The 14015-nt window shown below is 34.0% G+C and overlaps 1 protein-coding gene across 1 annotated transcript; it reads right to left on the bottom strand.

Moving 5' to 3' along the window:
* Positions 1 to 2544: 2544 nt before the first annotated feature.
* Positions 2545 to 7652, bottom strand: LOC123696056 (SREBP regulating gene protein). The gene is made up of 4 exons (XM_045642061.1): positions 7265 to 7652; positions 6092 to 6236; positions 5151 to 5302; positions 2545 to 4326 (listed from the first exon to the last, which is right to left on the bottom strand). The coding sequence occupies exons 1-4, from the start codon at positions 7433 to 7435 to the stop codon at positions 4129 to 4131; spliced, it is 666 nt and encodes a 221-aa protein (XP_045498017.1). The 5' UTR covers positions 7436 to 7652; the 3' UTR covers positions 2545 to 4128.
* Between the last annotated feature and the right edge of the window lie 6363 nt (positions 7653 to 14015).

The following is a 14015-nucleotide window of genomic DNA, read 5'->3' as shown; positions in this document are numbered from 1 at the left end:
TACAGTCCAGTTATAGGTAAAAAAAAACGTATACACGCTCTAGAATGGCAATACGAACGTACAGGCGAGAGAGCGAGCTGTTTTATGCGTAAGAGCGAAAGAGCGCGAATTATAAACGGATGTTGCCATTTTAAAATACATACAATAATGTTGGTGTATGTAATAAAGTAAGCCAGTCTAATATTTTTGATGCCTGATTGGTTCCCACGGATAATTACAAACACTAAACACAATAAACTATTAAAACACTATAAAAAATCTCGATCTTCTTTATTAAGTAGAACAAGAAGTGACATGGGCGTAGCCACGGTGGGGCAGGGTGGGGCGCTTGCCCCACTCTAGCTTTAACCTGGAAGGTAGGTAGATACCTAACCAAATCTAAAAATTGAAGTACCTACTAACTCTTTTGACTGACTAACACCTAACAAGTGTCATACGCCCAGCGACCAAACGGCTGAAGATTTTTGGATCTTTTTCGTGGTGTGGTAGGTGAACAATAAGGTGTTTTGAATAAGAATAATTCGAATAACGAATTACACACGAAAAAAGAAAATAGCTGAGGTTTCCTTGTTACATGAACTGTAAGAAAAATGAGTATAGTACCCCAATTAGTTACCCCACTAACTTATCCAATTTCACTTTTGTTGTTTTGCACGTTCTACAACTCACTGATACTTTTTACTTTACTCGCCATCGCAAATGCCTTCGCAAATGCCTTCGCAAATGCCTTCGCGAGTGCCTTCGCGAATGCCTTCGCGAATGCCATCGCGAATGCCTTCACAAATGCCTTCGCGAGTGCCCTCGCGAATGCCTTCGCAAATGCCTTCGCAAATGCCTTCGCGAGTGCCTTCGCGAATGCCTTCGCGAATGCCATCGCGAATGCCTTCACAAATGCCTTCGCGAGTGCCTTCGCGAATGCCTTTGCGAATGCCTTCGCGAATGCCCTCGCGAATGCCTTCGCAAATGCCTTCGCGAGTGCCTTCGCGAATGCCTTCGCGAATGCCTTCGCAAATGCCTTAGCATTTGAAGACCTGGATATAACTTTAGGTACATACTTGGTACAAAACAGTTGCTAGTTACATATTATTTTTTATTGTTGCCCCACCTTGAGCTCATGGCTAGCTACGCCCATGAGAAGTGAACCAAGGGTTAGAATAAAAATAAACGACATAAAATAGTACAAAAATATATTTAGGTATTTACAATATTAAATAACATTAAAGGTATAAGCTATAAGTGATCACAGTTTCAGGAGTAAACGAGAGTCATAGCTTGTGATATTAACAGCGTCCATATTTTATAAAATTGTATGGTTTTAATTTGAACCTGCGCAGTCGAGAATAATGAGGTACATTACATTAAGGCGACTACACCACCGAAACTAGCGCCCCCCCAACATTTTATTTTTTTACTCCTAAACCAGATCAAATTTAAAAAATCTAGCTCGGTACTTTGCTAGTATATTACTTGTAGTATTTTTGGTATTACTTTTCATTATTTTGCATTCGGTAAATTAGGAGAACTTTTGATTACCGCCAAAAGTGGCCACTTTTGGCGGTAATCAAAAGTTCTCTAGAATAATGAACAGTTAGAATAATGAAAAGTAATACCAAAAATACTACAAGTAATATACTAGCAAAGTACCGAGCTAGATTTTTTAAATTTGATCTGGTTAAGGAGTAAAAAAATAAAATGTTCGGTGGCGCTAGTTTCGGTGGTGTAGGCCTCTTAATATCATAAGGCCCCTAGCTTGGGCAAAGGGCGTCGACAGTACTTCGCCATATATCCCGATTTTTGGCATCATAATAATGAGATCTGATTACTGATATCCCTTCCACATTTGATTCAACCAAAAGGTCACGTGCCGCTTATGATATACATAATCGAAACCTAGCTAGGTAAGTATATAATTTCCCTATAGAAGCAGTTGAATGCCTTACAGCAGTTGATGTAAGGCATTCATAAGCTATGTTGCTCGTTTGCTCTCGTTAAGTCATTAATTAATAGTGAATTTATTTTAAACATGTCTATTTATTGAATTATTATTGCTATGTATGTACCTACATATACCTATAAAACACGCTGTGTAAATAAATTATTGCTGCAAGAATTAGTTATATTACATAGATAATTATAATAACGTAGGCGTTGAATTAGTCAAAAGCTAAAACGAAAAATAAAACATACATCATGAACATTCTGTTTGAGGTGAGTATTATTAATTTGTAAAAACATATAAAGTAACTAAATCGTCCAAATGCATACATAATAATTTAATCATTGCATTGAAATTCTGCAGATTTAAAACTTCAAGCTCATTAAAGAAGCAAACATATTGGAACTACAAAAAAAAAACCATTTGTGAAATCTAATTAATTAAACAATAAATAATTATGTTCGACTAACGTCTTGGTGAATATTAATATAACCTTAATATCTACTATAGTTCCGAATTATAAATAACATTTTATTTCTACTAATAAGAAAACAAATTTGGTAACTAAGTATGCTAAGGCCTAAAGTGACGTTTTTAAAGGTACAATATGTAAATAGTTTAAAATATAAATATCTATTTAAAATTACACGTTCTTAATATTTCTAAGGCACTTATTGACCATAATCTCGCACCTATCTCTTTTGTGAAATGTTAAAATAAGAAGCGCGAGCACGAATACTATCGTCAAAGGTATATTATTATGTTATCTGTGGTTAAAGTATTCGTATTCTCATGAAGAACATGAGTCTTAGTGTAAAAAATAATACATGTAAAAAATTAGTTCCTTTTACGCACGGCAGGGGCGCTTTTCAAATTCCCATACAAAATATGCTTTCGAGGATTATTATTTGACGATAGTTTTCATGCTCGAGTACTTTACTACTTTAGTAACTAGCATATGGTGATCAAATGTCCAACCATTACGTATTAGTACAAGAAATCTCTTCATCTTGGTCATAGTTATCCTTACTATATTTTTTATGTTGTTGTAAGTGCGATAAACATCTTTTGTTACGATTTTGCTCGAAACTATTGAAGATAATTTCGTCTTATTGCTTTATTGCAACTTAGCTTTGGGGTTGCGTTCCTGATGTTGGGCAGATGGCGTTTGTTTAGTTTATATTTCTAGTAATTTTATTGTGTTTATAATAAACATAGACTATACATAAACAATGGATTTTTTAAGTACAGTTATATTCTATTGTATTCATGAGAAAGCAGTAAAAAGAAAGCAAAATATCATAATATACAATTGTTCATGAAATAATAATTATATTTATGAAAATGTAATGGAATAGAATTATTGCGTATTAACTCTTATTATTGTGTTCCTACAGTTATTTAAATATATTATGCTGTTGTTAGTATGTATATGAAAAATGTTTAAATTTACATATTTAATAATTTTAATAAAGCCCTTTTATTTTTTATAAAATTAAGTAGACTTGATTAAATTTATGTGCAACTAAAAAAAAAAATCATTTATTAATTAAAAATTTAAACATTGCTTAAAATAAGGTGACGTTTCTCGACCAACCATCATGTACCTTCACCTACTGTTTAAAAATTTCCTTTTTTCAATAAAAAATTATTTATACATTAGTAAGTAAATAAATAGTAAAATCCAGTTCACGTCTATGTGCAATTAAAGTATCTATTTAAAGATAATCTGTGAACACTTACTCTATTGAAGTCTCTTTTAAATTACAATAATTTCATTGATCAACATATTAGACTAAAAAGTTAAAACATTAATAAATATTATAATTGCCACCGTAAAATTGTAAATAAAATTACAATCTAGCTCGAAAGATTGGAATCTTTCGACAAATTGTGATCAATTACAATTTATTGTATTATTTTACAATCGTGTTTTTCAATCTTAAGGCGACATATTATAATATTATATCCATATACATTTGTCTTATTACAATTTACCTAGTGTTATTTCTACTCTAACAAGGCACAAATGCTCGTCAAGAAAATGGATTCCTTAAAATAAGATGCAAGACGCAAGATCATTATATAAATAACCTTAATTAAAGTGGTCCCTTGCACTTATAAAGTCACTGGTCACAGATAATACAGTTTTAATATCAGGCATGTTTCCGCAACTTGTGCAGAAGTAAATGCTAGGATGGTGTTTTTGGTTCTGCCGTATCACTGTAGCAGTGCTTATGTCCTGGGTTTCTGTAGGAATTCTCGTGGAGTACACTGTGTGAACTTGTCCTGCATTTCGTGAGGCACAGTTCATAATCGTCTCCGAGTGAGTTGACCAATACATGCTCCTCGACTGTGAGCTTTGAGAGGACCACTTGTAACATACTTCTCTGGAAATGTACAAGTATTTCAGGTTATCCAATGATATTCAGGATTTTTGTTTGCAATTAATTAAGCTTGCGTAACACCTCATCAACTTATTTGAATTTTGGAAAGATGAAATTAAATTATCCAGAAAACTATTGCTTGAATTGGCTGAGGAAAATATTTTGTCGAAAGTTTTTATTGAAATGATTAAAATCTTTTTAGAAACTGTCCTAGTGCAAGTCTCTGTTTTACGAAAACAGATACATATTTATATAGTTAAGATCAACTGGGTTTCTCTAGTGCTTTGCTTGTACTGATGCCTTTGCACAAGAAGGACATTAGATACCAGAATTTGTTTTTTATATTAAATATTGTTCATTTCAAAATCTAAACTATAATATAACATAAATGCTGTTCCATCAAAAGTTAACATTACAAAGTATATTATGACTAGATTTCCGTACGCGGCTTCACCCGTTTTTTCAAAGAAAAACCTGCATAGTTCCCTTTTAAAAAGTAGCCTATATTATTCGGGTCTTCAGCTACCTACATACCAAATTTAATTGTAATTGGTTCAGTAGTATGTGCATGAAAGAGTAACAAACATCCATCCATTCTCACAAACTTTCGCATTTATATTACAAGTACACTAATTTAATTGAATTTTATTAAATTATTAGCACATATTTAATTAGTACTACATATTTACGTTTTCTCTACATAAGAACCATCCTCGTACTTCAAGGAATATAATAAAAAAAGAATTATCAAAATTGGTCCACCCATTCACGCATGATGCCTGCTTCTTTCCAAAGAAAACGGGTTTCATTTTTTATATATAGATTACCTTATTAGGATCCAGACAGCAGGAGACACAGTACTCATATACAAGACAGCAGTGATTTTCATTACATGAAGTACAACTGTATCTTGTTGTTTCTTCTGTGTCCACAATGCAACATCCGTTCTTTCCTATGTCATTCCTTTGACAAACATAACCTGAAAATTAAAAGAAATCTGTCTATAAATCAATCTTAGATCAGAATATAGTTATGAATACTACTAGCACATTGAACATGAATAAAATCAACCCAATATTTAAATTAGTTGGGCGTTATTAATCATACAAGTAATAAATATAACCCATTGAGCCCCAAGTGGCCCGATCGGACCACGACACAATAGATTTTCTATTGTGTCTGTGATTCCAGGGGCTGAGTTATTACAATATCATATACATGTTTTCTTATTAGTTTCAAGAACAGAGCTTAACTAAAAATCAGTACTGAACTGTGTGTAATTAATATAAAAAATCATTTAAATATTGGTAAATACTCAGTTTTCAATACTTTAAAAATCTATAAGAACAACACACACAAAAACTGCCTGCCTATAAGGCCTCCTATGAGGATGCAGGCCATAATCAACAACACTGGACAAGTGCTGGGTGGCAGATGTCACATATAGTTTAACTTTTGATTCTTCAACATGTTGGTTTCCTCACAATGTTTTCCTTCATGGTTATAATATTAGTATAGATAATTTGTTGTAATATTACCACTACTCAGTGGTGATATTACAACAAATTATCTATACCAATATTATAAAGCTGAAGAGTTTGTTTGTTTGAATGTGCTAATCTCAGGAACTACTGGTCCGATTTTCGGTGTTAGATAGCCCATTTTTCGAGCAAGGCTATAGGCTATAAATATCATTACGCTAAGACTAACAGGAGTGGAGCAATACGGGTGAAAACGCGGAGCACAGCTAGTTCATAATAATATTTACCTCTGTCATCCACAATAAGAGCTCTACCTTGAACAGAGTTTCTGCACTCAATATCTACAGTCTCATTATGCTCTTGTAATGTTCTCCACACAAAGGGTTTCTGTTCTAAGGACACATCCTGATATATCATATTTTTATCTGTACCCTGTGAGTGGAAAATATTCCTCAATAATTAGAAATGCAGTATTTTGTTCATTAATTGTTATAAGCCAGTATGTTTATTATGATTTAAGTAGTTGTAGTTGAGATGGACTATTATAAAAAAATACATTATAATAAATTCTACATGAGTTCCTTGAATGTTATCACCTGTGTTATTAGTTTTTTTAGGTCAACTTAGTAAGGACCTAATTTGTAAGAACTCAGGCAGTTTTAACAAACGGCTACTGGGTCAACCAAAGTCTATATAGCTATGTAGCTTTGGTTAGCCGCAATTCGGATGTCAGCCGTAACCAAGGCCGTAACATACAAAAGTGGATTTTATTTGACATGAATTATACGAGATGGTATTATAATAACTAGACATCGGATTATATGCACTAACAAAATGCCAAAATATGCATGCAAATATGCACTAAAAAAGGCCGAAATATGCACTAAAAACGACTGATATGCCTAAAATATGCACATAAAAATCAAAAAAACCTTTATTATTTTTATATATTTAAATCAAAGATTGTACAAAAACATTGAAATTTTCTTGAAATTGAGTATAGTTTTTGTGCCAATATATAATTAAGCATTTTTATCAAATTTTCGAGCGCAAATTTGTGACGTTTGTCACCCGCGAGCCCAGTGTTGCCACCTTAACCCTTTCCGGGCTAAATCTAGCCCTTTTTTGGAATTCAACCCGTGTTTTACGTTTTCAGCCCCAAAAGGGTAATCTAGCCCTATTTTGAATGGCTCAAAATTTACTTAAAATGGAGCCCATTTCGTAATTTTTTGCCATTTTACCATGCCAAAATAGGGTTTGTTTACTCGCTGAGCGTTCTGATTGGCTAATAAAGGTTAGTCGACCAATCAAAACTCCCGCTACTTAACGATTTATGCACGAAATATGCACGATTGGGGAAAAAGGCTAAAATATGCACTAACGCCGTAATTAGAGAGTTTTATGCATTTGCATATGCAAATATGCAAATGCATATAATCCGATGTCTAATAATAACTAACCTCTCTCAGAAAACTGACGATACAGTAAGTCAACGAAGATGCAAATATAATGCCGAGAACCAATGGTCTTCGGATAAAGCGTAATATGGCAGCATACCACATCTTAATAAAAATTAGTCTTTCTGTATAATTACTATAATCTTTCCAGCACAAAATGTGTAAGAATAACATTTTTATATATTACGTTTCCGCAAAATCTTCAATAAAATTTCTTTCATATTGCACTGTTTTTAACATGATGCTCATATTAGTAATATTTTTCAAAATAATATGCAATGAGATATTATGGCATTTATATCATTGTTTGTTTAATAAATAAACTTTAAATTAGTTTAGATAGATAAAATAATCAAAAATAATCTGTTTACTGGGCTTGAATAAAATGACAATGACAGATTCTGATTAATTGTCATCTTGATTTTTTTTAATACAGACTATACAATGCTGAATGCTTACAAATATTGTAAATACAGAGCTACAACATACTGTGAATATATAACTGAGCCTTGTGCGCCGAGCACTGCGCCTTGCTTAGCGCTAGCGCCGAAAACCTAAACTATATAATGCCGTCATTTTTTAAAACAATAAAATATGTGGTGGTTTGGTGCGGTTATAATTTTTTTAGGTTATTTACTATTCCCATTTCAATATATGAAATTACCTACATCAATTTATAATTACACAATCATAACTTCAGTTCAGTTCGCGAACTAAAAGTGGGTTGTGATTGATCCATTTCAGTTATTAAAATTCTAGGAAAATGCATATTGGTTTATTTATAAGGAATACATTGTTTTATTTAAATACCAGCTTCTCATAAATTCATACTTTATTAAATTTATATGCTTACAGTGCGACACAAAAGAGATGACAAAAAATGAGGGCGCCACCGTCGCTCATATAGCAACACTGATACTGCGACGCAAGCGATCTTGATACTATAGAATAAAAATCAAAAAATAAAAAGTAATAAATACCGCGATTTAAAGTTGTTTCATTCATCATCGTGTAAATTTAAGACAAAAATACATTAGTATTTTAAATGACCTACCTAGATCAAATTTTACTTAAATGTATTTGGAATTAGTTTATAGAAATCGGTCAAGCCATTTAGACTGCAGAGGCGCACATAGAATCAAACATATGAACAAACAAACATACATAGATACAGCTCAAACCTTAAGCTCAAACACATTACGCTCCTTCTGGGTCCGTCAGGTAAAAAAAAAAAAACAACGTGATTTGAAAACTACATTTTTTATTTATTTTTTGTAGATATTCTCCTTCATTTTTACTCCCTTGCTCCACTATCCTGCGTACTTTGCTTTCAGAAACCCCTATAACAAACGAATTAAGATGAATAAAATAAAATAGTACATTTAACATATTTATTTAGTAGCTTAAAACTATTTTTTTTTTATGTCGGAGGCCAAGACTCACTTTGGGTCCCTGCGTACACTCTAGTAAGTAGCAAGTAAGGATTCATAGATAGCTGTATGAAAATAGTTATCACTATACTATTTAAGGCTGGTTGGATTGGATATAACTTCTTGACTCAAATTGTGCTGGTCGCACTATAAAAACTAGTTTATGTTTACATACAAATAACCTTTTTCATGATTTCTCCTTTTTTGAGTAAATTTCTTGTTCAAAATTACAATTTTATCTTAAGAATTCTCAACTTCACCAAAAAAACAACAAATTTTTATTCAACTTGACAGCTGCATTGAAAATTCAGGGTTGCCAGATAATGAAAAAAAAAAATTAGTTCCAAATTAATTAATTTCATCTCTTTTATGTCGCACTATAAATTATTAGTTTAACAAAACTTTAATTTACAGGCTGGTTCACACGTACATATTAAGTTGATAAGTAGGTAGGTAACTTAATTTTAAGTGTATTAGTAGTAACCAGTAGTAACTAGATGTTCATACGCATACGTAGTTAAGCTCTTTAGTAAACTCAGGATGGACGACCAACAAGGCAAAAAAGTCGTAAATTCTGTGTTTAAATTTGTTATTAGTGAGGTTTTAGAAGAGGTTAAAGAAGGAAAATATGAATATAAATGAAATAAAGAGAGAAAAAAACCATACCCAAGAGTCAAGACGTGACTTTGTGGGCGAGAAATCGTACTATTATTATTAGAAGAGCTCTACCGTGCACACTGCACATTCCACAAGCATACTCTCTTCAAGTATTTACGCAGCCAAAATTGTGCGCATTATCGGCGTATGTGATTAATAATATATTATGTGCGTTATCTTTAGAGTTTTGTTTAGTATTAGCTATAAATAAAACTTAGGTCGTTGCTATTGCAACGATTAACCTTTTTTCTTATAATAAAAATGCAATAGTTACCTATAATAATTATACTTTCAAATCAAAAGGGTTGATTTCTTTTTAATTCTTTCATACTTCAAATTTCCCGTGAATACAGAATCTTGAAATTCGATACGACGCAACGTCTAAAATAACATAATATATTTATAAAAAAAACGTACCATATGATTTTCACGCGTACCCATTATTAGACTTTATTTTTGTTCATACTTAATAATATAATTAAAAATAAATCTTTAAAAATGCCCATAAATTAATTCACACGCAGATGGTTAAAACAAATGTGCCATCAAACAACCACGCAAAAAATAAGGCACTTCGAAACTACCAAATCAATTCTGGGAATAAGTTGCTCAGGATGTTATTTTAAAGTTTACAATGGTCCACTTACGACAAGTAATTTATGGTATGGTAATTTATGATAAGTAGACGCATATTATTATTGGAATAATATTCGTTTCGAGCATTGAACCAAGTGCCTATTCGAAAATAAAGGAAAAATCTAAGGGAAAAATGGTCTAAAATTTCGTATGACAGGATACGTATTTTAACTACAATTTAAAATCCTACAATTAAATTATTAAAATCCCCTTTAGATCGTATACAATTTTCTTTTAAATGATTGAAGATCCCAGAATATCTGCTATAAAGTGAAGCGGTGAAAATCATTCGACGACACCTGGGAAGCCACTCTTACCACCTTATCTTTTGTTCACTTCATTGTTCCTCATGTGCAGCAGTTGAGATGTACAGAGTGATTGTTTCTAGAACTGACCTCGATAGAAGATGTGATAAGGAAATGTAAGATATAATATTTCTTAGTATGAGTAGATAGAACAAAAATACAATGTAATTGCTATCCATTCTTGACAATGTTATCGCGTTTTTTGGAAGAAAAATATAGAAATTTTACCTGAAAATAAAATTTGTATTATGTTTCCTAAGACGTCCGTAGTCCATTATGAGAGAGTACATCGCCTTTTTCCCCGTGAAGTCGCTAGATGGTGCTAGTTTTAAGCCCGTCACGTGGTACCGCCGCCAGCGCCGCGAGTGGTGGGGACAAAACTCACCACAGTTCCGGCAAGCCACCAGAAATATCCTCATTGTTCGTCTCATAAATGATACGGTAGCACTGGTGCAAAAATAACACCAGGAAGACCTTATCTGGACTACGGACGTCTTAGGAAACATAATACAAATTTTATTTTCAGGTAAAATTTCTATATTATGTGTTCCGTTTGACGTCCGTAGTCCATTATGAGAGAGTTGTTTGTTATCTCCTGGTGGCTTGATAAATAAAACGCAACAATGTGATAGAGTAATGCCCCAAAAAGGTTATAAATATCCTATAAACAAAGTATATACTTAATGTATAAAATCATGACTTTGATAATTATTGAAAATTTGTCTCAATACCTTATACATGGTACATAATACATCATAAATATACTACAAGTACCTATATCTTGTCAACATTTTAATCAGTATATGCCTTTCAACCTGAGTAGGCTGAAAAATCTCGATTGTGATTACTAATGACTTCTATTTTGATTAGCATTATATACACTACGACAATATAATAATAATTCCACCATGTGGCGGAAACACGGGGGTTCGAATCCCACCTTGTGATCGAATTTATTATATTCTTTAAAAAATTTGTATGTAAATACTAAATAATAATGTTTATAAACATCTCTCTAGTTTAATTTTGCAAGAATGTCATTAACTAGATATTTTTCCAAATAGATTGATGATGCTACTATAACTATGTAACATCACCCAGATTTCGACCTCGACTCGAAAACAGCTCGCTTTACCCTGCCACCTATGATAGCCGCTGTAGCTGGTCTCACCGGATGCTGTGTAGTAATAAACAAATTAGTCAGAGAACCTCTTATGGATTGGAAATGCAAAGAAACGTTCTTATGTGCCTTGAAACTGGATTTATATTTACATAATAATTGCTAGTATGTGGAAGAATATGTTTTGAAGCCCAATGCGGAATGCGAGGTTAAAACGCGTCTTCACTATCGACCCATTGTTTTGAATTGTAATGTAAACAGGAATAAATAGAGAACACGTCCAAAAGCTAATAACAGTAATCACATAGCTGCGCGATAATAAATGCAAACAATTTTTTGTTTATTTTATTAATCACATAGATAAATAATTATTATGCTGATTTATTTGAAAATTATTTCGATAAGAGTTTTTGAATAATCTTCCTTGCCTTCCGGATTTGTAATTTTGAAAGATTTGTTCTAGCTAAGGAAATACCCTGAGGTAATGTTTGCTTAAATGATCAGATGAAATTTTAATATAATTTTATTTTAATACAAACTGACTGATTTTATGTATAAGAATAGTGTACTAAACCGTCAGTTATACATAATTTAGCTAAGCATTTAGCATCCTTTTATAGCCTGGTCAGTAGTTACCAGCAGTCTATGTATGTTTCTATTTTTTTTTTTAAGCTGTCCATCAAGGTGTACAACAGATTGACCTATCCAAAATGAGCCAGACTTTTAGCTGTAGGTTCTGTATTTGAGTTGGTGCTGAACCTGTGCGTGTTTGTCAGTGAACGATTGAGAAGACTTATCCTGATAGTAGCACGGCTCTTGAGGTCTGGGTGCAAAGACCGGTTCTTCCACTTGGGTAGTATTATAATGAACTCGAGGCAATAGAGCCGGTTGTTTAAGTTTAAGTCTGTCTTACTTGAGATGACGTAAGCTGTTTGAGCTGTGATTAAAATTTATTTGTAGAATTCCCCTCTGAATGGAAATGTTTGTGTCGACTGTTCGAGCACGTTGCATTAGGAGCCGGCGCGATTGCGCGAGGATTCGGCTTCCTAGCTGTACAGCTTGTGAAGTGTTCAAACGTTCAAACTAATAACTCTTGTCGAAGAGATCTCGTTCTGCCTTTGAATGAAATTTTTTCTTACTACCTCGACTGTCAAGGTTAGGAAAGCTATTACTGCAAACATTTCAATTTCCATACCAACTTTTTTGACACTGGGTCCAAGGTCCTTTCATTCAATGCTTTGACTTTCCTGTGAATTGGATACGGCTGGTAGATATACTTGTTTTTACACTTACTTGCTTTTAAAAGATGTTTTTGAACTAGATCTTTAACAAGTGCGGCAGTTCATTCTTCCCCGGAGGGAGACAAAGGTTTCAAAGTTGATTAGCCCTAAGAGGCGTTCCTGTAGCGCTGTGGCGTGTGTCAGTACATCCTTCCCCGGAGGATGATAAAATTTGCAACGATGACAAACCTTGATAGGCGTTCCTGTGGCGCTACAGCGTGCGTAAGTGCATCCTACCGGGGTAGGATGGACCCACCGGGGTGGGTGATGAAGGTTTCAAAATGAAAAGCCTGAGAGGCGGTCCTGTACCGCTGCAGCGTGCGCCACTGCATCCATCCCCGGAGGGTGATGGAGGTTGCAAAAATAATAAGCCCGTGGGGCGTTCGTGTAGCGCTGCGGCGTGCTCCAGTGCATCCTTACCCGGAGGGTGATAGAGGTTGCAAAAGTGCTAAGCCTGTGAGGCGTTTCTGTAGCGCTGCAGCGTGCGCCAGTGCATCCTTCCCCGGAGGGTGATGAAGGTTGCAAAGGTAATAAGCCCCGAGAGGCGTTCCCTTGGCGCTATAGCATGCGGCAGTGCATCCTTCCCCGGAGGGTGATGAAGGTTGCAAAGTTGAGAAACCCTAAGAGGTGGTGTGCCTGCTTGAGGGACCAACTGCCTGCTATTAAGCCTGTTTTTAGGCACTGACACTTTCAATTTACCATTTCCATCGCCTATTTCCAACTTGCTTCCGTGCTCCAAACCATTCGTAGAAAATCTTAAACGCTCGGGTGTCAGAATAGATTCTATCGGATTGATATTCCAAAGTAGGTTAGAGACGAACTTTATTTCGAATTGAGTTGAATTGCAATTCCAAAGTCTCTGCAAGCCAATCAATTGGCGATTTGTGCTGAACAATGAAACAATATAACATAATATGTAAATTTTTTACATTTCTTGCAAAATAAATAATTTCATTTCATTTCAATGTGGTATACATGCTGTTCTGGTGAATGCAAATCATTGCCCACGTAGATCACCAAGTAAAGGCCACAGTCCCTTGGTTCTTGAGCAGTCCAGTTTGTGACTGTCGCAAACATTCTATGAGCTGACGCTAGCCCGAAGGGCTGATACGTTATCTTAAGTAATCGACCTTCGTTTATGATGTATTTATAATATCGATATGGTATTCAATAGTGATACAAGGATATAGGAGGCGTCGATACGTACGGGTAGTCGATAGCCTCGCAAATACAAAAATTATAATTTTAAGTAGAGTATGTCATGTCACAGTTAACAGTGGGTGTGAAATTGAAAATTACTCTGTATTTGCAGAACTTGCTTTTCTT

The sequence above is a fragment of the Colias croceus genome, chromosome 12 (genome assembly GCF_905220415.1).
Source record: "Colias croceus chromosome 12, ilColCroc2.1".
In the NCBI taxonomy this organism is placed as follows: Eukaryota; Metazoa; Arthropoda; class Insecta; order Lepidoptera; family Pieridae; genus Colias; species Colias croceus.
The sequence above is the reverse complement of the archived record's forward strand: the minus strand, read 5'-3'. Positions and strand labels throughout refer to the sequence as shown.

What these genes read in the sequence shown, in the direction of transcription:
- LOC123696056 (XM_045642061.1), bottom strand. Translation starts at nt 7,435, where the DNA reads ATGTTATTCTTACACATTTTGTGCTGGAAAGATTATAGTAATTATACA. An exon ending in TCGTCAGTTTTCTGAGAGAG is followed by an intron (nt 6,237 to 7,264) that starts GTTAGTTATTAT and finishes TTCCACTCACAG; the next exon opens with GGTACAGATAAAAATATGAT. An exon ending in GCTGTCTGGATCCTAATAAG is followed by an intron (nt 4,327 to 5,150) that starts GTAATCTATATA and finishes GTACATTTCCAG; the next exon opens with AGAAGTATGTTACAAGTGGT.